The sequence below is a fragment of the Idiotropiscis lumnitzeri genome, chromosome 11 (genome assembly GCF_059441095.1).
Source record: "Idiotropiscis lumnitzeri isolate Australia: NSW breed Sydney's pygmy pipehorse chromosome 11, RoL_Ilum_1.0, whole genome shotgun sequence".
NCBI lineage: Eukaryota > Metazoa > Chordata > Actinopteri > Syngnathiformes > Syngnathidae > Idiotropiscis > Idiotropiscis lumnitzeri.
The window spans coordinates 17,360,081-17,388,017 of record NC_142401.1 but is presented as its reverse complement, the minus strand read 5'-3'; the positions used below and the strand labels follow the sequence as shown (position 1 = coordinate 17,388,017).

General features: G+C 40.6%; 1 protein-coding gene across 3 annotated transcripts; it reads right to left on the bottom strand.

Annotated features, from left to right (window-relative positions):
• Positions 1-81: 81 nt before the first annotated feature.
• ngfb (nerve growth factor b (beta polypeptide)) lies at positions 82-25,693 on the bottom strand. 3 transcript variants are annotated; one of them, XM_088309616.1, is made up of 4 exons: positions 25,519-25,693; positions 25,174-25,437; positions 4,279-4,404; positions 82-695 (listed from the first exon to the last, which is right to left on the bottom strand). In XM_088309616.1, exon 4 carries the CDS (start codon positions 682-684, stop codon positions 82-84), a length of 603 nt encoding a protein of 200 aa, XP_088165742.1. In that variant the 5' UTR covers positions 685-695; positions 4,279-4,404; positions 25,174-25,437; positions 25,519-25,693. The 3 variants fall into 3 exon arrangements, with proteins under 3 accessions (XP_088165742.1, XP_088165744.1, XP_088165743.1); XM_088309618.1 differs by having other exon boundaries at positions 25,174-25,283; XM_088309617.1 differs by having other exon boundaries at positions 4,279-4,401; positions 25,174-25,693.
• Between the last annotated feature and the right edge of the window lie 2,244 nt (positions 25,694-27,937).

Below are 27,937 nucleotides of genomic sequence, written 5' to 3'. Positions count from 1 at the left end.
TTGGCATAATACTAATAATTTACTCTGTGCAGAAGTCTATATATATATATATATATATATATATACTGAATGTATGCATTGTCACTGCCGCCATGATTTGCGGCTGAGCACGCACACACAGGCCACATTGATCCGTATGAGCCTCCACGCCACCAGGTTTTTAAAAGATGTCAACGCCCGCACAAACGTGTGTGAGTTGGTGCAGCGAGAGTTCCAGTGTCGGGCGTCAATGCCCAGGCAGCCCGGGTTGCCCGTGTGCGAGCTGTGACACGTGGTCTCGAAGAAGTACTGCTTCTTGTTGACATTGTTGATGTTGACATCCGGCAGTACTGTCACCTCGTTGCCCGAAATGTCCGTGGCCATGGTCTTGTTGCCCACCCACACACTGACGCTCTCGCACACCGAGTATACGCCTCGGTGCTGGGGCTGGCCCGCTCGACGCCGGCTCCTGCGTTCGCCATGTGACCCGGTCGGCTCGGCGTCGGGCGTCTGGGCACTGAACAGCACCCTGGGGGAGAGCCTGCGCCGCCTGCTGAAGAGTTTTGGGTCCACTTGAGGGGTGACGGCGACAGCACCTGAGTACCGACGATGTGCGTGGGAGGCTGCGCCGCTCGAGTCCTCCCCGACGGAGGCCACAGCCTGGGCACTGAAGAAAAGCAACAGGACCAGCATAGACGACCTCATGGGCACACCACCTGGGGAGGACAGTAACGCATTCTTCGTAAAATGCACTATATCCCACAGATGTCAAGGGTCGTGTTCCTGCATATTTTCTATCTCTCCTTGCTGCAACACACCTGATTCAAATGATCAGTTCATCAGCAAGCTCCCCTAGGAGTCTGATAATGATCCTGATCATTTGAATCAGGTGTGTTGTAGTGGCGAGAGATGGAAAACGGTACACAAGGACCGATTTCTGACACCTGTGTTCTTTAACATAGTGTATAGTGGATATGAAATGTCAACACACCCCTGTTGGAATGACCAGTTTTGCCGGCCCTTGTCAACGTGACGCCTTATGCAAAAACTTATATGGCATATCGACACCAGACTTTTAAAAGGTTCATTCATGCACAGAAGACTTTCTCTGGGTTTTATTCAATAACCAGGCATCGTTTTGATTTTGTCTTTCATTATTTTAGCATTGAGTCGTTTCACAGTTCATGAAGAATCTTTGTTGCGTTTAAGTCACAGGCAATGAGGTTTGTGAAATGCATTAAGTGCAGCGGCAATTATATTTGAATTCGATTCAGGACTTTGACAATAACGTGAGAAAATGTGTTATTGTAAATAAGTCTAAGCAGTAACCGAGGTAATTGAAGTATATTTTTGATTTCTTTAACAGCCTTAGATTGTACACAGCAAATTAGGCTGTGAATGTGAATTTTAGGCTAACATTAAATTAATTTATTTTGATGATGTTATTGCCATTTAATATTAAAAAGAAAATCTCTAAAAATTACATTTAAAATTTTGTTACACACACATGGAATTCTTTTATTTCCATCAAAGGGAACACATTTTGACTTCAAAAAGGATTAAAAGTAATCATTTGTTCAATATATTTATACTGATTTTTGGAACCCCCAATAGTCCACGGCACGCATCAGCACATGAATATATCGCCTATTTATCCTGGCCTTATTCGTTTCTATTTCACCAAAACCTAGAAATTGGGACATGGCTGTGTAGACTTTTATATCTATCCTATCAGTGGTTCTTAAACACTGCAGAACATTAGTGTTCACAAATGATTTATTTTGACAAATAATGTCTGTGCTTATCTATAGGTATCTGTGAAAGTAACATTTAATAACAGGCAGAACAATGAAATGTTCTTCCACTAGATGGCAGAAGGTGGTATTAAAATGGCATCCAGGTGCTTCATACTTAGCAGGTTTTCTGAAAATATTGACAATAGTATTACCGTTTTTTGTGAACTTTTATGACAAGGTAAAATATTTGTTCAGTTAATGCACTCTTTGTAAACATCAAAGAACATCTGGTCTAGACGTGTGTTCTTGTAAACACAGAAGACAACTGGCATATTTTTGTATAAATACAGTTTTATTGTATTGTATTATAAACTTAGCAATTACTTCATATGATTTTTAATTGAATTGCTCATCTTAGACAACAGTTTGTGTGTTCTTAACAGTAAGAGCATATTAACCAATTGATTAGCATCTAACGGTACCTCACTTTAAAATGCATGCAAATGTCGTCCATTTTCCCACACACAACTACTTCCATTGTCAACATGGAAACAAAAGTGACCGAGTTATTTTCTTAAACTTTGTAACCCATCGTCAAATATCTTCACGCTCCAGCGCGACAGTGGCCTCAGGCTCTCTTTACAAGTCAGAGTTTGTGAAAGCTTGAGTGTCTCTCAGCTAAATATCTTCATTTTTACACCAAAGACAAACAATCGGAGCCACCGCGACCTAGTGGGCTAAACAGAACAATCCTCCGCAAGTGAAGTTCCCATAAAATAAATTGGCAGAAATGGTGAACTCGCCACAGATACATATTGAAAGGATGCTTTTTCCAACCACTTTGAGACACTACAGGAATTTCGTGTGACTGAGGTATGCTTCAAAACTTGGAATAGACATTTGCTAAACCAAAACGCTGCATAAATTTAATTTACATTCAAATTTTGTCTTGAACGTCGGTGTTGACCCTCCATGAAAGTGTCATTTCTACTAATTGTATTTTTTTTTCTGCAAAGACTGACAGGCAGCATGGAAGCGAGCAGGCGTGTCGACACCCGCGACGGTGCCGTCGGCGGCCTCCACAGTTAAGGTTTTTTTTATTCCTCGTATTGCCCCCCCGGGGTAGGAGTGGGTCGCCCTCAATGCACACATCCAAATGGTTGCCAACCTCAATTAAACAGAAGCACATCACATGACTCGAGGTGACACATGTCGGCCCTCTGGGAGCTCGAAGGTCACGCAAGAATGAATCAAACCAAAGGAAAGTAAGATGTCTTTATTGTACTTGTGTTTCATGTTGCTATTTGCTTCATTTTTATGCAGGTTGCATCTAAAACTCTGGCTCACTAGAATACATTGTGCAACCCTTTCCCGCCATCACAGGTAGAAACAGAAACATGTGGCTTTGCGGCTAAAAATGCCTGATTGCAGGGGTGGAGAAAATGAGTTGATCATGTTTTAGATGAGTTTAGTTGAGCAAATAGCTTCAATGCGACATGATGTAAAGTTAACTTTTTAAAGGGGATGTCAGACCCCAAAATTTCTTTGCAATAATATACTCTATGTTTACTAACCCAAACATAGCATTCCGATTAATATTTTGTTTGTGGAGTATGAGTTTGGCGGCAAAATCCACCCGTTTTTAGCCATCTCAGGGGGCGGCCATTTTGTCCCATTCAATGCTGAAAATGACATCATAGTTGGTCAGGGCTCGAACAATCACTGCTCACCCGTTTTCTGAATGTTGGCCATGATTGGTCGTTGGCTTAGCCCTGAGCAACTGTCAATTTGAATCGGCAGAAAGTGACAAAATGTGCACCCCTGAAATGTACAAAAATGGGAGGATTTTACTGCTCAACTCATATTCCACAAATGCAATATTGATCACGATGCCATGTTTTAACTAGTGGGCCTGCATAGAACATATTGTCGTGAAGACATTTTTTGGGTAGACTTCCACTTTTAAGGGATTGTGTGAAAATTGTTGGGTCTCTGGAGTGCCTAATTAAAGAACTCTCATATCTGTCTATTTCTGATGTTTATGTGTCCGTGAGTGGGCACTTTAATTGCCATTAAAAAGAAAAACACATCCAGAACTCTTGTCAACATCTGCTAGGCTGGGTAAAGATCCAAAGCCACATTTAAGCAACTGCAGAGTACACACTGTCTAAATCAAGCTAATGCAGAAGCATTTTGTTGGATTGCTCGAACAGCCATGTCATTCAAATGATGGCCCAAATTATATCTTGGAAACAATAATAAATAGCTGTGGATAAAAATGCAAGTAGTGAGCGGAATGTACTTGTCGCGCCAGGAAAAAAAAAGTGTTTCTTCATGAAACGAAAAAAAATCCGTAACTAAAAGTAACAAGTTTATTGAATTAAAGGTACTCTGACAAGTATAATTTCTCCAAAAAGTAACTTATAAATATTGTAATGGAGTCAGTCTAGCTTGTGGCTACTCACCTCTGCTATCACGTCAAAGCCTACAACAGAGCTGAATTGTCTTTTTTGGGACGCTCACGGGTGTTTTGGCTTCTCAGCGTGCAGTACGGCATGTTTACCTTTTCAGAGTCCGCTCGGGAACGGAAGCGCCCCACTGTGGCACCTAGAGGACGCGAATTAAGCAGCGTGCTCCGCTCGGGGCTCCTGCCATGTGGCCCCCGTCCTGCACCTCCTTGGCCTGCCTGCTGAGACATAAGCCACAAGTTTTTTTTAAATGCCCACATAAAAATGCTATAAACACATTGTTAGCATCATCACATAGCAAACATACCCGAGGCTCAAAAGCAGGTTGGCTTCTCTGCTGGCCTAAACATTGTTATAAAGAAGAAGAAGTTGATTGGAAAAATAACCACGGTCCAACTCCTTAAGGAACACGAGTCAGAGCTTGTAAGTGTGAAGGCTTCAAAATAGTGTGCAACAATCATTGACCAATAAGAACAGCGGAAAATAGCGAGGTGATGAGGGCGTACAATTTGGGCATTTCTGACACACTGAGCAGTGCGCAAGGAAGGGGAGACAAAGACATAATCAATGTAGCGATTGGATGACAGGATCCAAATTCCTATCTTTGGGTAAATTCATACCTTGGACTGAATACACATCTCTAGTGTGTATTTTACTTTTATTTAAAGGGGTAGGTCAACCCTGAAAAAATCTTTACAAGAATATGTCCTTTGCAGGCTGACTTGTCAAAACATGAAAGATGGCATTCTGATTAATGTTGCGTTTGCGGACTGTGAATGAAAGAGTAAAATCCAGTTTTTGGCCATCTCAGGCGGCGGCCATTTTGTTGACTGCAAATGACATCACAGCCACTCAGTGCTCACCTAAAAACCAATCACGGCTCACTTGTTGTCTGAATCTGAGCCCTGATTGATGATGACAAAATGGCCCCTGCTGAGCTGGATTTTGCTTTCAAACTCATATTTTGCAAACACAATAAATCAGAATGCCGTGTTTAGACTAGTCAAGGCCCATAAACATTTTAATCTTTGGGGATTTACTTCCCCTTTAAAAAATAAGAGAACCTCTCAAGTAATGTTACTGAAGTTATTAAAATGTTTTTTTTCCTCGCCCGCTGTAGCGACATGATGGATTTGGCGTGGCACAAAGCGCCACCGCCTGATGATGCATCACAATAAATCAGGCCTCTTCCTTATCGTTGCATCATCTTGCTGTAGGATTAGTCAGAATTATTCCATTCGCATGTCACATGACACCCGCTGACAGACCACAACAGTCATTTGTCATGATCGTATGGTGTTTTGCCTCGGCGAGTGCACAGCGAGAGAAGTCGACGGGGGAATGGAAGCCTGAGTAAACGGGCTGCAAATCTATGTGACAGTGACCTACGAGCCATGCACAGGAAGTGTTCCGTGCCTTATTGCGGTGCTTAGAATGGCCCTGAGGATTTGAACCTGGTCAACAGGTCAATCCGAACTAACAATGCTGCATCAAGGCAATTATTAGCTATATAGAGAACATCATACTTTGCACAATTTAGCCATCCATCAATTTTCTATAGCGCTTGTCCGCATTAGACTCGCAGGTGCAGCATCTTATCCCACCTCACTTTAGTAGTCCAGAAATATATATATATATTATTGAAAAGTTGCCATCCAATTGCAAGTCACAATTTCAAGTCTTCAATGAAAATGGATGTTTTTAGAATTCAGGAGGAAGCAGGAGTTGTCAAAGAACACAGCGTGACACAGAGCTGAGGTTCAAACACAGAAATACCCAATGCGAAGCAGCTGTGCGAGCAACGGGCTGCCCCTGTACAATCTTGTGAAATCCAATACCAGAACTGTATCATAATAATAATAATAATAATAATTCTCTGATGCTATCGCAGTGCAAATTTATTTAGTCTTCATTTAAATGTAAATTGGACTTAGCTTTTTTCAAAAAAAATAATTTCAATATTAAAATGTCCAATATTCTTCAAATGCCTGGACATGTAAAGTACCGAGCAGTGTTTTTTTTTTTTAATGATATTTGATGAAACGAGGAAATACTCCCAATTGTTTGTTTATTTTTTTAGAATTAGAATTAGAAATCCCTTTATTGTCATTGTACTCAAGTGTGCAACGAGATTAGAGGGCTCCCCTCTCCAGTGCAATACAACAATATGGTCTAGATATACTTAATTTTAATATTCTGTATTCATTTATGGCGGCACGGTGGCCGATTAGTTAACACGATGGCCTTATAGTGCAAAAGTCGTGGCATCGGGCTTCCTGTGTGGAATTTGCATGTTCTGCCCGTGCATGTGTGGATTTTCTCTGGGTACTCCGGTTTCCTACCACATGCATGGCAGGTTTGTTTGGACACACTAAATTGCCCCTTGGCCCCAGGAAGTTGCAATTAAAAAATAAAAATAAAAATGGAAGCTCTAATTGGGCAAATGAGATGAGCCCCCTGTTTGTCCAACAAGGAAGAAGAAATTGAATGTCGCCCATGAGTTTCTGAATCCAGGCCCGTTTTGTAAGTTCATGTAGAGTTTGTCGTTATTTTTACATTAAGTAGATTGGTTTATAAAGTTTGTTTCTTTTAATGATGCCGTGATAAACTTTTAATTAACCCAAAGCTATTTATCAGCTAACTAGCTGCAGTCATATGTCAGTTTTCATTCCAAAACGCAGTGTTGTTACGTGTGCACTATTTTAACAGCTACTCAGCAAAAAAAAAACAACACTTTTATTCAACCCAAATGTACCCCTCCAAGTGTCAACATAGAAAACCTTTATTGTGTGTCATTCATGCTAATTTCCCAGTAAATTATAGTTTGTGAATAATTTAGTGATATGTAAATCTTGCGTCCTCTACTTGTGTTGGCCTCCTTAATGATGGCGGAAGGTCGCTCATAGAAAACAGACGTCTGATGCGAAAACGTCTTAGTGGTTTCGTAAAAAAGAATAAAAACGTCCAGTCAGCAGTTTCTTCTCAACTCGGCGGGTTTCAAGAATTCACAAAGCTGGGCTATGCACCAGCTTTGAGCTTGGCCCCCAAATGGAGTCATGAGCGACAACTGCAGTAACCAAAACTTTACAAACACCTTTCAGTGTAATGAAGGGCTACTGTTATTTTATTTAGAATATTTTGGTATTTGGAAATCCTAATGAAACTTCTACTGAATAATCAAGTATTCTGATAAAATTTTAAAAAAATTTACATTTTTAAATGAAAGTATTTTTGTTAAATCTTGAAGACCAATTACGGATAGTGAAGAGAAAATAAATCCCTCCACAACCAATTAGATTTCATTTTCAATTCAAATGTTTAACTTAGATTTAAACTTGTCCTTAGCAGCAAACTATTTTCTCCTCAAGAAACATTTGCAAGTGAGCTATTGGTCGATGAGACGAACGATTTTGCCGGCTAAAATAGCGCATTTGATGAAGCTTGATTTGTCTGTAACTTTCTCAGGCTGTCCGCATCAAAGTCTGCAGAGTTATTTGTGCCGCTGCTAACGCTGGCAAGAGGCGCTGTACTATACGATGTGAATGTCCATTCATCCATCCATTATCTGAGCTGCTTTTCCTCTCAAGTGTCGTGGGTGTACTCGATCCTATCCCAGCTGTTTTCCGGCAGAAGGTGGGGTACACCCTGAACTGGTTGCCATCCAATCGCAGGGCTCACAAAGACAAACCACCACTTGCACTCACAATCAAACCTAGGGAAAATGTAGAACTCTACACAAGAAGGCCGAGCTGGATTCCAACGTACTAACCACCGTGCCAGCCCGATGTGAAAGTAATTATTATTATTATTTTCTAAATGTTCGTAATTAGCAATTGAACATGATTTCAGGATGATGAAATGCCGCTATTGATGGCAATTATAAACCGGGTTCCTCATTTCCCAGCCTCCTTTTGGAAAGGGTTAAATCAGTCACCACGCTCTACCAGGAACACCTTCAAACTAAAAGTCTACTAATGTACTGATGTCCATGTACTATTTGGTAATATTTCATTTTGAAGTTGACCTTATCACCTCATTGGCGACATCTTACCGTCATGCATATCATGTACAATTGTTGTCACGTTTGGCTTGACTTGGCTTCTCTTTGTTGCAACAGGCACTCGAGGCATAAAAAAGTTGTTGAGCATTTTTTCAATTGAGCTTCTCGAATTACTCAACGGCTTTACTCACCTCCAAGTGTGACATTCATTCATTAGAGTTCTGCAACCGCAAAGCAAGAATGACACTCGGTTGGCTCAGCACCGAAGGCTCCAAGTTTAACATTTTAACGCAAAAGATTAAAGACCTCCACCAAGGCCACGTCTCATAAAAATCGGTTCCTTCACAGACTGGCACAATCTGTATGTCAGTCAGTCATCCCCCAATCATAAATATATCATCTAGCCATGAATTTCCCCATCTCGCTGTCAGTCTGTCTATATGTCCCTTGCTCTCTGTCATCCATCCACCCATCCATCCAACCATCATGTCTCCCGTTGTCAGCCATTATCCATCTATGGCCTTCTCACATCCATCACTCTTAAATTGTTAAATTTCCCCCATCTATCTATCTATCCGTCCCATACTCTCTCGCTATGTAACAAGTTCTGACAGATATATTAATGATAGAACATCGGTCACCTTACGTTCTGATATATTCAGTGTGTGCAGTTATTTTTGCTTTATACACAAACATTGCGATCAACTGGCATGCAGCAGTATGAGGGCTGTAAAACATCAAGTGAAAAACAATTTAGATTGCCAGTAGCCACTGTACAGCAGTTACACTTAAGTTGAACCTCTCCTATTCGCCATAATAGAGGTGAATCCTTTAATTAACAACAAATGGTCTGCGGTGATGTCATCATGAGAAACAACTTGAATAATAATTAGCAGACAGTCAGAGGTAAAAGTCAGGCTTTTTTGTTGCTATGGCAATTGTGTTGTCTTTTAATACCCCAGGCACTTTTTTCATGAGTCACATGGGGACATTATTTTCTCCACCAAGTAAAAAAGGGTTTTTGCCCGCAAAGGTTGGTTTGTTTGTGCATAATTTCCTGTCTCTCGTTTTTATGAAGTTAATTTATGTTTTTTTCCCCATAACATTTGCTGAGCTGCTAACTGTTACAGATTGTCTGTATTTAGATCCAAAAATCACTGGATGCCATATCATTATGCCCGCAACACTTTGACCGTTAACGATATTTAAAAAAATAATAATCATGGATCAGTTTGCTGATAAAGGTAGAAAATGCGGAGAAAATTAAGTATTTCTAGTAGGTAAAATACCTAGACGTGGCCTTCTTCTGACGGCGGCCCCGATGAAGTATCGCGTCACTGCTCACTCATGGCCAAGAAAGCTAGCTAATTTGTTCAACATTAGCCGAAAGCTAACATCATGATTATATTAGCAACAAGGAATAAGGGCAGTGATATAAATTGAAGCTTTTTCGCCGAATTATATTCAATAATGCGCAGACATCACCTGTGTGTTAACAAAAAAAAAAATTACTAAAATTCTTGCTGTCATACTTGTTGGAATATGCCCAACAAACATGGGTTGATGGAGACTAGCTAATGATCAGTGATAGTTTTTATAATTTGGGTTCTATTTGGTCCCTGACAATATGTCTTAACGTGAAAATGGCTAATGACACTAAAACATTTAGGGACTGCCGAATTCATTTAAAAAAATCTATCTGTGCATGTCCATGTGTATGTGCAATGTGCATTGTTTGAAGGCACGGTGCGGACAGTTGCCTACAAGCGGCAAAACTTTTTTGTCCACTGGGGGTTTAAGTATCAAAAGAATATGCCGTATCACTGCTAGGTATCGATGTCTTTAGTGGCATATCGTGCCAGGCAAAACAAATAAATGGTCTTGAATTGGATGGCAAAAGGTACGACCAGCCTGTGTATCCAACTGTGTCACTTTATACAACAATACAATTCAATACAACTAGAGTAAGATAGGGCTCCCTGCAAATATATTAACTTTGTGTTCAACTACAAATGCCTAGATTTCACACTAAGAACATTTGTGACTAAATTGAGGAACGATCATTGTTTATGTATGCATACTTTTTAAAATAGGTGCTTTGGCTCCACGCGTTGGGAAGACCTGATCCAATCATGACTCTCCTAAATAAAAGCTCAAATCTTATATGATGCACATAGACAGAGATGTTTCATAATTCATGTCCTATAGAAGAGCGAGTATTTGTATTATTATTACTGCAACTACTTCTACTACTTAATACATAATGCTTATATGTAAATGAGCTCAGCTCATTTCTTCATTGATTTAATATACGTGCAAACAATACTCATCTTTTTGCCTGAAAACACCACCACAATAGATTTAAAATTAAATGAACAGGATGTGCTTTAAATGCAGACTAGCATCACATTTCCGTGCGTTAAACCAATTTTCCTTGATAATCAAAACAACCTCAGTTGTCCCTAGGTATGATAGTGAGTGTGAATGTTTGTTTGTGTGTGCCCTGCGATTGGCTGGCAACCATTTCACGGTGTACCCCACCTACTGCTCAAAGACAGCTGGGATAGGCTCCAGCACGCCCGTGACCCTCGTGAGGATAAGCGGCCTCACAGTTGCACAGTGATAATTCAGTTAAGTTGTACAGAAAGTGAATTTCTATTTTTGGGCACCTCTGCAGTTGAGGTCTGACAAACCTTATATACTAGCAGATCCTTTGGCTAGTTCCTAGGCTACACTGTGGGGCCATGCATTATGCAGACCAAAAAAAAGGCGACAAAAATCATCTGACAAATGCACCAACGCGCGCACATTTGAAAAACAGAAGAAAACCCAAGGAAAGCTGTTTAAACTGCACCGCAAACTGCAGCTCCGGGTCAAGGCTGAGTTTCGGCCATGTTTGAAAACTTTGTTTTGGAACATTAAGAGTTCGTCTGTGTGGGAATCACAGTTGTTACGCCAGCACAGCCGAACATGAGTGATGTGAGGTTTGGTGTTTTTCTTTTAAAATAACAAAAAAAAAATGACATCAGTGAGGTAAGGAGCCTTGTTTTAAAACCGGCATGCATAATCAATGCTCTTGTACGTGCGTGTGCGTGTGTGTGGGTGTGCGAGCGTGCGTGCATGTGTGTGTGAGTGTGTGTTATAGTGAAAACAATCTCCATTTTAATGCTGTTGTACCAGTATGTGGCAAAAGAAGAATTCTTTTTTTTTTTTAACCCTTTTGAACATATCATGAAACGTTGATGCCATGCTCTGTCGAAATGAGACGGTGTAGATGAAAAGCCTTTGCATCACTCATATGTATATTATAGTGGTGCAAAAAATGTTCAATTAGTCAAAGAGAACACATACAGTTTTACAAGTTTCAAAATGATTTTTTTATTTTAAAGGAGAACGAAATCCAAACTTATACGGCCTTGTGTGGAAAAAGTGATAGCTCCTTCAACCTAATAACTTTTTGGGTCTCCCTCAGCAGAAACAAGAAAAATCAAGCATTTCCCGTAACTAGCAATGAGTGTCTTACAGTGCTGTGGAATAATTTTGGTGCACTCTTCTTCGTAGAATAGTTGTAATTCAGTCACATTCAACAGCTTTTGAACAGCCTTTTAAAGGTTATGCCACAGAATTTAAATCAGGTTCAGGTCTGGACTTCATCTAGGTCATTCCAAACCCTTCATTTAGTTTTTTTTTTTAAGCCATTCAGACGTTGACTTGTTTATTTGTTTTCAATTGTTGTGATGCAGAAGTCTCAGGATTTTCTGGTAAAGAGCAGAGTTCATAGTTCCATCTATCACAGCAAGTAATCCAAGTCCTGAAGTAGCAAAGCAGCCCGAGACGATCACTGTACCAGAAATACGTTTGACTTTTTGTATGGTGTTCTTTTTCTTACATTCTGTGTTACATTAACGCCAGACTTAACGAGGCTCATACCTTCCAAAATTTAAGCTTTGGTTTTGTCAGTCCATAGAATATTCTCCCCAAGGTGTTGGGATTCATTCATTTGAGTTTTGCAAACGTAAAACGAGCCTTTATGTTCTTTTTGGTGAGCGGTGGTTTTTGCCTTTGAACTCTGCCATGGATGTCTTTTGTGTCTCGTCTTTTCCTCATTGTTGAGTCAGCTCCTCAGACAGTCTGCAAACCTCTCTTTTGTCCGGCTTCATTCTATCCACTCTAAGGGGCTAAAATCATTGAATTCATTGGTATTGTCTGAAGCTACTGAGGGCACTGACGTAATACCATTATCCGTAAACCATAAATACGACCCTACGCATCTATGTAGAAAAAGGGGCAAACAATTCCAACAAGTCTGACTTTCGACTATCACAAGGAATAAAATACTCTGGGGGGCATGGTGGTCGACCGGTCAGTACGTCTGCCTCACAGTGCAGAGGCTCAGAGTTTGTGTGGGTTTTCTCCGGGTACCACAGTTTCCTCACATATTCCAAAACGATGGATGCTTGGTTAATTGAACACTGTAGATTGTCCCTAGGTGTGACTGTGAGTGCAAATAGTTGTTTGCACTTTTTTACAAGCAGCAGAGTGCACCATTACCGTCGCCTGTGAAATAGACACTGGTAGTGGAGAGAACTCAGAAGAGAAGGGAGCAGCAATAAGGGAAAGTGTGTTGAACAGGTGCGCTCAGTTACAAGTGCAAGTGCTATAGAAAACTGTTTACTGCTGAAATGGGATGAAAGGAAGCCCGAGATGAACAAGCAAGCAATGTGGCATCCCGTTCATTCCCCTCTTTCACCACTGTGAGTCACTCAACCAAGTGGTGCATTACGATTAACGTATGAAGCTTAGGACAGTGACCACACATGATAAAGGTTACAGTGTGCAATGTCTACTAAAGGCGGCGGTCGGTTTTACATGTGTATTACATTGAACAGAAAAACAATTTTGTTAAAGGTCGATTTTCTAAAGGAGAGTTATCATTTATAACTTTGTCATATTTTAGTAACGGAACAACTATTAGGGTTTGTTATGCCATCTTCTACATAGCTTATCCTGTACAGGGTGGCGGTAGGGTGCTGCAGCCTATCTCAGCTGACTTCAGGTGAAAGGCGGACTAGACCGTAAACTCGCTGCCAGCCAGTCACGGTGCACACACAGACACCATCACTGAGCGGGAACTGATGGCACGCTGCCTACACACAAGTCAGGCGAGTACAAGCTACACCATCAGTGATTCTTATTATGAGTTTTATTTTGTACCCATACACAGGAGGCACAATTAATTAGGGCTGAACAATATATTGGAAAAACGTTGTCCTTGTGATAATGGCACATTAGTAGTGCAGAAAGCAAAATCCGACCAATATATTCATATGAAACTGCTTTAATCTAATTTTGACCAATCAGATGCAACCTAAATGAGCGCCGCCATCCAATAGGAGAACACTGTTCATGTGCTAACAGTAAACCTAATTAGGTGAAAATGTGGCCTAATTTCCGCATGAAAAAAATCAATTTATTTTCTGAGATAATGTTAGGTACATGTACAATATTGCAATGATATTGATATTGCAATATGCAGCCCCAATATTGCATATTTTTCCAGCATCGTGCAGCCCCGCTTTAAATGTATAAATTCAGTATCTCAGGCTAAGTTTTTTAACTTAAAATATGGTCACCCGAATTTATGTTATGCACTCATCATTGATGCGTGACTTCTATTGGCAAGAAAGAAATTCTGCTTGCGGTTAATGTTTCAGTTTACAACTTATATTGTAAATGATCTAACAGACTTCCTCTTTTAATGTTGGTGTATAAATTCTGTCTTGTGATCCCAAAATTCTTACACGATACAAGACTCAATAATTGTAATAATATTACAAAAATATAATGACTAACATGTGATATTACTTCATTTCTGCTTGAATGTAATATATTACGGCAGCTCTGTAACCATGTTTAGAACAAGAACAACAACAACAAAAAAAACAGTCACCGATGTTGACGGGCTGTGACAAAGTCAATGCCCAATTTTAATACTCATGCAGGCGGAACATTCTCGAAGTTCAGTTTCAAAACATACGTTTGGCAATTTTATTTTTACAAAGGAATGTTCTGTACTGCTGCAGCTTCATCATCATTGTCGTCGGCATCTTTGCTCGTGTAGGAACACATATTTTCATTCTGCAATAATTCTGCTATTTATTGATCTTGTTCTTAATATATTATCCATTGAAAATTGGATTGTATAATTTTTCAAAGTGTGTTTAAAGAAAAAATGAAAGCGTTGTAAATGGTATAATATTTCTGTCATCTTCCTCTCTTCTAAATGGTGGTCTGGTCCTTTGCAGCTCTGACAAATGGATCCTAACTTTCCATCCAAAGTTAATGTCAGCTGTGATGTCCAGAAGATCTGAAGGTAACATCTGGATAAGCGTGACAGGCATTTGATTTTTTTTTTTTTCCTGCCATGTAACACAATATACATGCTGCACAACTGTGAGTGTGACTCGTGTGATTTACAATCTGCAAAGTTCTCGTAAGAAGACTCTGCACTTCCTGTTCAACACACACGCGCACGCACACCCCCACACCCACACAAAAGTGTATGAAAATCTATGAAAATGCTTGCTGTCAGGGATAAGTAAAACCAGCTCTAGAAGGAATGTTCCACACGGCCGCAACAGCTTTTTTTAATCCCGGCTGACATGAAATATAATGAGTGTCAATGACAAACACGTGAGGATGTTTGACTCGGTTACTAAACACAAAACAGCAGATTCCCCAATTAAAAGGATGACAATTGCATCACGTGAACAGCACATTAGCATGCTTGGAAATCCAAAGCAATCCCATCCAAAGCTTCCTTGATCAGCCACTGGAAGGCACGGCGACTTCCATCGCCAGAAAAAATATCAATGCGTGGAACGAGACGTTTCACCCTTGTCGTAAGGAATTAATTTGCTCTTTACGTCATTCTTTCCACCCTCGCCCATTGTTGCAGCAAGTTTGTCGCTTTTTGTACATCGCGGCCCATGCTGCGTGCTGTCGTGCCGCAAACACAATAAATCACAGAATGTGTTTAAGAAGACGCCAGTCTGCAGGAGAACAAGTGTAGAGCAGATCTTTGTTTTATTGCTCTGCGTGTCTCCCGGTAGGATGTGTGAGGATTGCCAGGGACAATAGTTTGTGCTTGCATGTTGCCTTTTAGTGCTTTTGACGCTCTCTAAACAATAACAGGCACGAGATATTCTTGGAACTAGAGTGCCGCACATTTTTTTTTTTACTACCTCTGTCAAGGTAGATGTGCTTTGGTATTGTATTCACAGCGCATTAAAATTTGTGGTGGTTTGCCTCTGTGGCGATCTGGGTGTTGTTGTTTCCCCAAATCTTTTATTGCTATTCTTGTAGACGCAAAGACCTAAGGGGGAAAGACAGAAGTTACTTTTTTCCGGGACTGGATTTTCATGATGGATCAGGAGGAAACTAACTATTGATGAATTGTTATTTCGATGAAGAATTTGGGGGCCATCTTAATCAAGGATGAAAATAAACTTTTCTAGACAATATGCTTTTTTTACCCTGATTCTGAATCTACCTTTGTTTTTTTCTCTAGCACATCAGGTTGTCAGAATGATCATAATACAATAATCATACTCTAATAAGAATAGTCACAAAATAACAATAATATATAATGTCATATAACCATATATTTTGTGAGACTAATGAAGGGCTTGGTTCAACAGCAGATTTAATTTTTTTCTCTGAAATCTCATAGCTATGAATTTCAACGCATGGTAAAATACGTCTTGTTGTGCAAGATTCGTTTGTGGGTGTGAACTTATTATAATGCAATATATAATACAATTATTTATATAGCGCATTTCACAATACAGTCGCTCCCCTACTTACGAACACCGGTACATACATGTCTGCGTGTATGTCAAAAAATGTTCGGAAAGAGATGCTGTAAGTTAGATTTTGTATTGCGCGCCTTTTTCCAAGTAGTGCTTCTTTCCGCCCGCCAATATCGACGCTTGGCGCTGTGAGAGTTCACCCAGCATCCACCTTCCTGATGAAAAAAAGAAGAAAACTGTGCTATCGCCGTTAGATCGCTTCTTTCGGCCAGTTTCTAGTAAATCCTCCAAGGAAAATACTCATCAACCCTCATCTTCTTCTCCTCGACCCTCAACTTCTTCCTACATTGAAGTTACGGAGGAGGAAGTAACTTTTGAAGTGCATTCCAGCGACAACGAAGAACCTCTCATGATATAAAATCCTCCTCTTCCTCCATCATCTCCTTAAGCATCGAGTACATCTTCCAAAAGTAAGTTAAACTTCTTATTACGTGCATGTACATGCTGTGTGTGTGTCTCTAACATACGTAGTACAGTACTGTACGTATTCTCTCCATTTTATTAAAATTTTTTTTTCAGTACAAACCCATGCAGGTTACTTATACAAGCCTTAAACATTCTTATATAAACCTTCAATATACTTATATAGGCCTTAAACATAAATTATAATACAAAATATAGCACTGAAGCAACCTACGAACTAATTCACCTTACGAACGATCGTTCGGAACGTAACTCGTTCGTAAGTTGGGGAGCGTCTGTAGCTCGAGCTGGAAAAAAGCACTTTTCAAATGGTCTAAGATATGTTATCAGGAAATTAGAACACAAATTAATAGACATAAAAAACAAATTGATCAAAAAACAGATGTGCTAGAATGGCATTTTTTTAGATCAGCGTCAAAAATACATTAAGGGACACATGCAGCCTTCTCAGATTAATATTTGATTTTGACCATCCATCCATTCATCCATTATCTGTACCGCTTGTCCTCACTAGGGTCGCGGGGGGTGCTGGAGCCTACCCCAGCTGTCTTCGGACGGTATGCGTGGGACACCCTGAACTGGTTGCCAGCCAATTGCAGGGCACACGAAGACGAACTACCATCCGCACTCACACTCATACCTAGGGCAATTTACAGTGTTCAATCGGCCTGCCATGCATGTCTTTGGAATGTGGGAGGAAACTGGAGTACGGGCAGAAAACCCGCGCAGGCACGGGGAGAACATGCAAACCACACACAGTAAGGCCGGAGCCGGATTCGAACCCACGACCACTGCTGTGTCTCACTGTGAGGCCATCGTGCTAACCAGTCGTCCACCGTGCTGCTGCAGATTATTTCGATTACAGTGAATTCTCAAGTTTAGAATTCATTCATTCAGTTCATTTTAAAAAGGAATGAGCCATTTCAAACTGAATTCACCTTTGTGGCTCAAATTTGAAAAGTTAGGAATGAAAAAACACTTGAGTTTTTTTTTTTTAACTATATATTATATTGCGATTGGCCGGCAACCACTGCCCAAAGATAGCTGGGATAGGCTAGAGCGCCCCTGCGACTCTAGTGAGGACAAGCGGTACGGATAATGGATGGATGGATGAAATAGTCCGCAATAAAGCGCATCATGATGTTGACTGGTGTCAAAATAGTCATTTTTTATTTATTTATTTTTTTAATGACGGGAGATCGGATGCGTTTATTCTGCACGTTGCTGTTGATGGTCTAGAATGATAAAATTTCATTTGTTTGGTTCTCAGTTGAAAAAGTTGAAGAATGCTTGTTTTAAAGTCGTCGACTCTGACGTTGCATTGTTTTGACTAGTGATTCACATGTTTTAATGAGTTTGTGTGTTTTGTGTGTGTGGTCAATGTAGCTGTACTTTGTCTTCAACTCAAAACCTACAATGGTATGTGAAGGGGTTCTGAAATGCAGTCGAAATGTTCCTGCAGAAGAGCACCGAGTTTTCAAGTTGCAGCCGTGTATATTGCTCTGACACCATTGCATACGTGGGTGGGTATCGCCGTCGCGTGGAGAGCGCCCCAGGCTGCGAGAGACGACGCAACATGCCTGCGTGGAGACTTCAATGCTTGCCGTCATTAACACACACTAAGGCTGGCTATACCAGGTGGATGCCAGCGAGGGAGGGGCCGACAAAAACTCCTGTCTTCAGGCGGAATTGTTCTTTGTAAGGCTGGGAAAGCACAGCGATCTCATTATCATCCACAACCCACTTTTTATGGATAGTTTTTTTTAGGCCTTTTGTTACCATCACTACTGACATTACGTTTTTACTAGTGGTTTGACATTTGTGTACACACACACTCACACACATATATATAAATATTAGGCCTGTGAACAATAATGTGTTAACTGCCGTGATTTATCTGGAAATGTTGAGGTGTTAAAAAAAAAAAAAAGCCATTTAAAATTAAGTTTGACTGCAACTTAATCGTGTCGTCTCCCTACCTGGAATTTTTTTTCCCCCCAAGGTGAAATGGGTGAGGAGAAAGACCCAGGCCTGCTTTATGGCAAATTTCATTTTAAAAAGCTATCTAATTGAAGTCTGAATAAAACCTAAGTTGTGTGTGCATTTTGCTGCGATGAACTGTTGTTCCATCGAAGCACAACAGCCTAAAGTATAACCTTCGGTCAAAGCACATCTTCGCTAGCGCTAGCAAATATGCTAACAGCATCGTGGAAACATACCGCAGTGAGTACTCGTGAGTTTCTGGATGTTGCAAAGGATTGGGCATAACAAACAAAGTTACCACTATAGGAACAGATAGGGCTGAAAATATGATGGCAGCAGCACATACGAGCGGGTTATCATGGTGTCTCTCCGCGACGGTGGGGTTGACGGTGCTTTAGCCAAATGTCGTATGATAGTCGGACATTCTAAACATCGTCCCGCAAATATAACAGAGCTAAAAATTCAGCAAGCATGCCATGGACTTCCAAAAGAACCACTCGTACAGGGTATACCCACTTGCTGGAACTCATCACTGGAAATCCTAAAATGTGTCGAACACAGCAAAGAGCCCTTGAATGCAACTCTGGCCCAGCAGAGGCACAATTTTGCCATACTAACAACAAATGAATAGGATTGCAAAGTTGGGAACACTACTGCAGGCAAGTTGATTTTTAACTTCTCTCTCAATTCATATGATCTAAAATGATTCTCATATCATGCGGCATGGTGGTTGAATGGTTAGCACGATGGCCTCACAGTGCAGAGGTCCGTACATGAACGGGAAACGGCAGCATATTCACTCTCAGGATCGTTCTCGAGCAGAAAATTACCTCACTGATTCCGTGAACGGCAATAGCGTGGTAGTATTTTCAGTAAAATCCCTCCTAGATCTATCTACTTATGTTCACTAAAAAAATGTGTTCTTTTTGAACGACCCACTATTATTATACATCCAATTCACAATCTTTACATGGTTTCAGCAATTATCTTGAAATGTATTATGTACTTAACAAGGTTTGTCAAGCGCTTCTGCATACTGGACTGTGCAGAAACATGTAATTATCAATCTGTTAATTTAGGGCACCTTAAATCTCAATCAGATGCTCAAACCATTAAATTAGTGTTCCATGAGAGTCTGCACTTGGCTATCATAACAAGGCAACAGCGCTTGAGTTTGTCTTTCTCTGAGTAGTATCAAAGGTGTTTTCATTGGTTGCTAAGCTATGCATTTTTTATAGGACACGCAATGCATACAATCTCGGTATGTTTAACTGTCAATCGTCAAGAAGTGGTGATACAAGTTTTTCTTTCCAGACACAGTGCATATGCACAACCATAAATAACTAAACCAGATTTCAACAATTTGTGTATTGTTAAAAATATTCAAGTTGCATCATTAAATTCACAATCGTTGAAGTTTAGGATAGATTCCGAAGTGTTGTGCCATTCAATTCATCGTCTTAAAACAATGAATTAATTCCACTAATCCAGGTGTGTTAACAGAGGAGATGTTTGTACTTGTCACTTATAAAGCAACACATTCTCGCTCTGCTGCTGAATCCCAAAGGAAACAATTCGCAATAGTTTGTGATCTGACAGTAAAAACAATGCCCTCAAATGACACGAAACTCATAACCGGCCCTCCAAGTGCCAACCCAAGAAAAATCAGTTGGACCAGCTGCGGATCAACTTGCAGAGTTCCCTCTCCCCCAAACATTTTGGACCTCATTCTGCCTCCAGCCAACATCGTGCTTAAAAGCATTAGCAATAATCCCAGTGTCTAAACAGTGGACTCGCGCATGTCCGATGAGTAAAGGCCCTTGTCACTTTGCCTTTTGTTTCTTGCCAAGTGTTTGGAGAGACTTTGTTAGCATCCTCCCAAGCAGCGGGTTTACCTGTAGGCATGTTCCACAATGTGTGGTGGTGAGTACACAACCTCTGGAATATGGATAAACAAAATGACTGTTAGACTTTCATTGGAAGGCTATTAGTCTGCCTATCTTGGCAAGAATTCATTATTGATCACTATTCAGGGATCATTAATAATCTCAAATGATAATGCATTCAGTTGTCCATTACTTGGTTATAAACATTAAGGAAGGCGGCACGGTGGACAACTTGTTAGCACGATGGCCTCACAGTGCAGAGATCGTGGGATCGATTCTGGTCCTGAGTAGAGTTTGCACGTTCCTCCGGGCACTCCGGTTTCCGCCCACGTTCCCAAAACATGCATGGCAGGTTAATTGGGCCCTCTAAATTGCCCCTAGGCATGAGTGTGAGCTCGGATGGTTGTTCGTCTGTGTGCCATGCGATTGGCTGGCAACCAGTTCAGGGTGCCCCCCGCCTACTGCCCGAAGATACCTGGGACAGGCTCCAGCACCCTCCGTGACCCTCGTGAGGAGAAGCGGTACAGATAATGGATGGATGGATAGAACATTAAGAAAACCAAAGCAGAGATGACTCAATGTGTTTGTAAAGGCTGACAAAGTTTTGTGGCTACTAAGAGGCGTTATCAACACTCGCTCTTTAAGATTTTGGGATTCTAACAAAATAATCCGTCTTCAACTATCAAGTGTGAACTGACATACTGCCCGACAATGTAGCACAAAAACAATAAACTTTTCATGTGTAATGCTCCTGTTGGACTTCTAAGTATGCTACTGGAGTTACACAGGGAACTTCTAAAAGAGTTTTGGAGTGTTGTTGTCATGGTCTGCGTTTGTTGTTTTTGGTTTAGTATTTAGTTTCATGGTTTTCCTTGTGTTTGGTGTGTCTCTTGTTAAACCTAATTGTGTCCACCTGTGTTTGTCGTCCCATTCCCAAATGTGAAACAAACGGCTCCCTCCAACCCTTTGTGTCTTGTCCAGGTGTTCCTCGTTGTCTTGTTACTCGTTAGTTCCTTTTGCTTTCAGTTCTTGTCGGTTCATTGTCCATGTCAGTGTCTCTGTTAGTTGTCTCCTGTCATGTTGCATCAGTGCCTTTCGTACATGCAAGTCTGAGCCCTCCTTTTTTAGCTTGGTTGTTAGTTTGATCCTTGTTGTTTATTTCTTTGATATTTTTCATTTTCAGTTCCCTGTTTGCCTTTTGTTTCTTTAATGAAATGCCCTTTACGTTAGTGCTGCCTCACTTCCACGAATTTGGGTCCTTCTCCACCATACCTCAACCAAGAACTTGACAGTTGTTTGTTTGGTTAACATTTGAACTGGAATATTCTTGAAAGACTTGTAACTGCTCGTTTGGAGAAAAACTCAAATGTCGATTGATGTACCGGAGCTAAACTTTTATGGAATTGAGTGAATGCAGAGAAACAAGGAATTGCTAATGCCGTAAGATATTACAGACATTTTCCTCACTTAATAACCTGGTCATTTTCCAATAGTTCAAAACTAAATTAAAAAGAATAAAATAAGTAGCAATGTACGAAACAACTTTTTTCAGGCCGATACCAACACAAGTATTCTTCCTGTGAGTACTAACCTAAACTGGGTCCCGACATCTCAAATACTTTTGATTTACAAAATGACATTTAACACAATGAGAAAAAAATTGAACAAAGACCTTTCTTTCTGACTCAGATTATTCACTGATATGTCAAACTGCCCCAGTATAGCGCTAACTATTGCTGCTGAAGATTTACTCAATGTCAGATTTTTTTTTTTTTTAGCTTAAGTAATGGATGCTGGTTTCAGTCGTGGTTTCAATAGCTGATATTGGTACTCACCCATCCCTGAAAATAGGCATCTTGTTTAGTATTTGAACTATTCTTCTTCTCCACCCTGGCACATATTAGTTTCTGAATATCAAATTTTCTTTGCAACAAGTGTTGTCATGGACAGAAAATCATTGCATTGCCTCAAAGACTCTTATCATTCCAAACTAGTCACCTGATACAGACCCATTAATGATTTTTGTCCTTACATCCGCTTTCAAACACGACCTATGGGCCAATGCATGACGACAAATGTCATTCAAAATCAGGACAAATTATGTGCATACGTGCGGAAGACGTGTTTTTAAGATATTTTGTTTGTCATAATACATTTGTCAGTGCATGTATGAAAGATTAATTCAACAACAAAGGCTGTGGAGAATCAAAAAATAACCACATGCTGTGACTCCCCCACCTCCTACTGCAAAGGGCTTTCATGTAAAAAACGTTCCATTCAGGGATACCACAAAACTGCTAAATAGCAAACCAACATTAAGTGCACGAACTCATTTTGTGCATGGTTTCACAAGAATCAACACACTCAAAATTGTAATATTAGCTAGGTACTATGTTTGTCCTGAATGCCAACCAAATCTGTGAAAAAGTTATTAGGCCTCACGTTGTAGTCGAGGCCAGTATCAGACTCAGTACAAGCATAACCAAGCCATGTCTGACATCGAGTGGTAAATGGTGATATTATGTATGGTAGACCACGAATAGCCATTGACAGCCATTGAAATGCATTGGGGGAAAAATTGTAAACCCAAGATATTCTACAAAGTAAATGTTGAAAAAAAAACTCCAATATACATACAGTATAGAACAATGGAGTTTGCTCCCCCCCAAAAACACCCAAAGAAATTAGAAAGCCATCAAACAAGTGACAAGTTCCAGTGATGTCGTCTTCCTGCAGCGCGACATTTGATCAATTTATTTATATACTTTAGCATCTAATTTAATTATTTGTTGGCCTGTTTACTGCCGGTTCTTCTCTTTTCTGCCCCCTCCTTCCCCTGCTTGGGAATTAGGTGATGGGGACATGCTTTGAAGATTACGGCACTGACGAACCGGGAAGGGACCTGCTCTGCCGAAGTCGTCTTCATGCAGCGCCTTTTCTGATTTCCTTATATTTCAGCACTTCATTGAACTACTTGTTGGCCTGTTTGCTATTTCTGTTCTTTCTTTTCTGTTCCCAATTCCCCGAATTAGGTGATGGCGATTCACTTGGAAGTGGCTGTACTGAATTTACACCAACTGACTGGTACAAGATCGAAGGCTCATCTTCGGATATGCTGCCATGGATATTACGGCCCTGGATGAGGACCCACTCCACTGAAGTCATCTTCCTGCAGCACTTCATTCAATTGACTCTTATATTATCTCATCTATTATTGCATAGCATCATTGCATGTGTCAAATGTTGCCCAGTTGGCATCCATTGCAGCCTGGTCATCCTGGAAGGGGGATTCCCCCATCTGTGGTCCCTTCTCAAGGTTTCTCACTTTTCCCCTAATGAGGTTTTGTGAGTTTTTCCTTGCCCTCCTGGGGGTTAAAATCGGGGATGTCGATTGTGGCTATGTAAAGCCCTTTGAGACTGTCTGTGATTAAGGGCTATACAAATAAAATTGACTTGATTTGACAAGTTCTGGGTGCAGAGCCGAGAGTATTTGGAGAGCTACTAAGATAGAGGAAACATGTTTATAATCAGCCTGCCACTCCATTTTTTAAATATATATATATATATATATATATATATATATATATATATAATATTTTTGTGTGTGTTTTTGTTTAGGTTTTTTTTTTAAAATTAATGATACATTTTACATGAAAGGATGGTTTGGTTTTTGTATATTTTTGTCACAAGTGTCAATAATTAATCTACAGGTACATATAAAATTGTAATCATGGTTAAGTATTCCTGTCAATATGTGATATACACGCATTGCATTTTTATCACTTGGTGGGCAACTGTGTCCCGCTCGCTCATAACCAGGAAAATTATTTTTTGCCTGTGTGAAAGCTTCCATGCATTTCAATTGGCTGTTGTGACGCCACATCGCGCAACTGCAATAGCTGCAAAACTAGTGACTCAGACACGAACACTCATGAAATCTTGTGGCAGAACACCACACGCTGTGTGAGCGTTGAGTGGAATTCCGTCGCATCGCTAAGAGTGCGACGTCCCTAAGAGCTATGGGTTACAGTCAGGGTTTGAAATTTATGAACGCCACCATTACTTGACTTGTAAATCAGTGCTTATGCATCTTCAAGTATACCTCGAAAGCTCTGCAAGCAAAAGAGGTTCTAACTAGAAATCTGCCAGCCACATAAGAGCCACTTGACCACTGACCGAATACATCCATCACTAAAGTTTCATAACTTCTTCAAATTCTGAACAATTTGCAGGCGACAAGGAGTCACAACCAAACCAAAAGTCTTCCTGACACACTCCACCTCTTGCTGCACAGGTCATTGATAGACAAAAACCAAAGAAGAATAATGTAAGTTTGCTGTTCTGTAACAGTTTCGAGGCTAAAATGTATAATAACTTCTATTCTGCAAACAACATCCTCCATGTCCCACCCTAATTTTTTTTATTGCTTCACAGTATTCTAAACTGACTTTTGCCTTCTGACAAAACATGTAAAATAGTCTTTGTGGAACCATGAACAGTAATACCATCTGCAGGAATTCATGCTTTACAGCGCCCAGAGGAAGATGATGTATGCATGCAAACTATGAGAAACAATGTACAGGTTGTCCTGGGGCCCAAAAAAAAGATTTTGAGGAAAACGATCAACCCCATGAGCAAATCTTCTGAAGAGCCATCCAAATAGTAGCAAGTCTTCTCCGGTATAATCACCTGCTATTATGACAAGAATGCAATCATTCAGTTGCTGCGCTCAGTAGCATAATTTGAGGAACTTGCCCTGCAGCTACCTACTTGTTTTCACGCCAACATACCACACACAACCAGGAACTCTGCAGGATTTTGTTGTACCTCCAGAGAAGAGGTGTGCAGCTCTGCTCGTGGTCGTGGTGTAACCTGATGAGCCCCTCAGTAACGCGTCAGCAGTCTCGCAGGGATGGAGGTTCCCCTCTGAACCTGATCTTCACGTTCAGCCCACAGAAAGTGTCTCAGTTGTACAGTCGTCATTAAAATACTCCAGCAGGTTGTGTTTATCTCCAAGCCCGAAGACAGCAAACATAAAGAGTGTTGGGGAGTGGGTTCCCGAAAAAACTCAAAAAACTTCCATTCTTTTACCTGCAAAAAGTGGTTCAAACTACTTTTGTTGCATTGCAATTTTCTATAATTCCAAGGAATCAAAGTCAAATGGTGGTCTACCTCTACAGAAGCTTGACTTGTTGCTCCTCCAGAGTATTATTGATATATATATTCCAGTTTACGTCCACAGGATGCCCGGGAGGAGACGAGCACATTCTTTGTCATTTGTCCCAATCGTCGCTCTCGGAACACTGCACTTGTTGGAAACTTGTTCTGATAGTGAGCAAGTATAGCAAGACACTGTGTGTCTTTGTTGAGTGTGTTGTGAGGTCCTAGTGCCTGCCTTTTTGGGGAACAGGTCCTCTCGACTGGATTTTTGGCACAACTCAAGATTGTGGTACTCGGAAATACTTTTAAGAGAATACTTCGGAAACCATGAGAGACATGTGGAGTATTTCTGTGGCGGTTGCATTATTAAAGTGCCTTGTAAACATTTGCACTCCTTAATTGCTCTATAAAAGGTCTACTGGGTGCCTTTTGCATGCTAGTGAGAGTAAATAAACACAGCAGGAGGCCCAACATTGTGCAAACTCTGCAAAAATACCACTCAGAAGAATCATGGCAAACTGTTTTACGCTGATTTATAGAAGTAATCTTGTTGGATCATCATGTTCAATGTTATTTGAGGTGTTAGCCAGCCGAGACTTCACAGAGATCTTGTCTCATACAAATGCGGGACTGTTAATAAAAGAAAAACCCACAGCACCAGACACATTTGATGGTTATTAAGAAGACACGCCTTGGTTGGACAGCAAATCACCAGTTTGAAAATGAAGCAATTGGATCACTTTTAAGTAAAGCAGTCTTCGTGAGCAATCTCATTTTTGATATTTGATCATTGAAATATAGGTCAAGATGAATATGTTTGATGATCTCCTACGCCCCACACATTGCCTTTTACCTTCACCATATTTAGATCGTTTCAAAGCATTGTTGTTCCTTCCTCACATCTAACTCAGCATTTGCTGGATGGCCGAGTGGTCTAAGGCGCCGCGTTCAGGACCAAGTCTCCCCAGGAGGCCTGGGTTCGAATCTCGAATTTCCCCATTGTGGGACTAATAAAGGGAATATTATTATTATTATTATTATTTGGCGTTTGGTTGTATGCAATGTGTCTAGGTTGGGGCTCTGCGCCACTGTGGTTGTTTCGTCTACAAGGCCAAAAAGTGGTACGATATGGGCCAATTCTTGTTATACAATTTTTTTTTTTGCAATGGAAAAATAACATTAACACTTTAATGTTAACCCAACTGAACAGCTAGTTGGAAGTGTGCCTTCAGTGCACTATTTCTAACGTCCAGCATTCCACGAAACACCAAACGTTGGTTGATCATCCACAACTCTGCCTCTCCCAAAAGTGACATTAATTTTATTTCATCGGTGCACAAACGGGATTGAGAATGTCAAGTTCCAATTCATCCATTTGGTCAATCTCAATAATTATTCCGCCAACATGGTTGTGTAATCATAATTAGAATTTCCTGCTGCACAAAGATCATACTTCCATCTTGTTAGTGCGTTTTCCCTGCTGTTGTTTTCTGTCCATATTGACAAGCTGAGATCAATGAGAACATTCGATTCTACTGATGCAACATAAAAAGTAAATGTTAAAATATGTTCAAAGATTTTAGTAATTGTATATTAGACTCTATTGGAATACAGTTCCCTAATGTCCCCTCAAATATTTTAAGCAAGAGCCAGCGAAGGTCACGCAATGTTTTTGACAAAAAAGCCAGAGCATCATGTTGAAGTTTTCAACGCTCTGATCTTTTTTCTTATTTTTCCTTTTTCCCACTGTCTGACTCAAACATGTGCACTTTTTACGAAGTTGCGCGTAAAGCAAGTAAAAGTACAGTAATTCCCCAAAGTATTACTCTCAAGAGCTGATCGCGAGCAGATGTCTCACACTGGATCACCTTGTGCGTGCCATTCAACCTGCACGGCCAGTTTTGCATTTCAAGTTCACAAATTGGATATATACTGTTGAATCTTTTGAGTTCAACTTGTCCGAGAGCCAAATATTTTTTACCCTTTCACTTTGGAAAAATCGGGAAAATTGTCCTTTAAGGGTTTCCTTAATTATCTTTGCGGTTTAAGAGATCTAGTTTCATGCTGTGTGGAATACTGCATGTGTACAGTCGGTGTCCTTTCCTCATCTGAGCCTCGCTCCAAGGTTACACCAAGGTCACCGGGGAGACGTGATTTATTCCTTATAAGTGAGACCGCGGCGGTGGAGGAATAAATGCGCCGCTTTTGTTCGCACTGATGTCAGCGGCCTTACACATCTGGAGCCAAATGGGAGCATATGGATGCCAAATCTGCTTACCGCGTTACGCACGAGGATTACCGCCGCCGCTGCTGCTTTGAATTAGGCGCTCGCAACGCTAGGGGGCGTGGGGTTATTAAGACAGCTCGAGACCAATGTTTCCCAACCTTGATTGAGCCAAAGCACTGGAAAAACAGTTAATCTCACAGCACA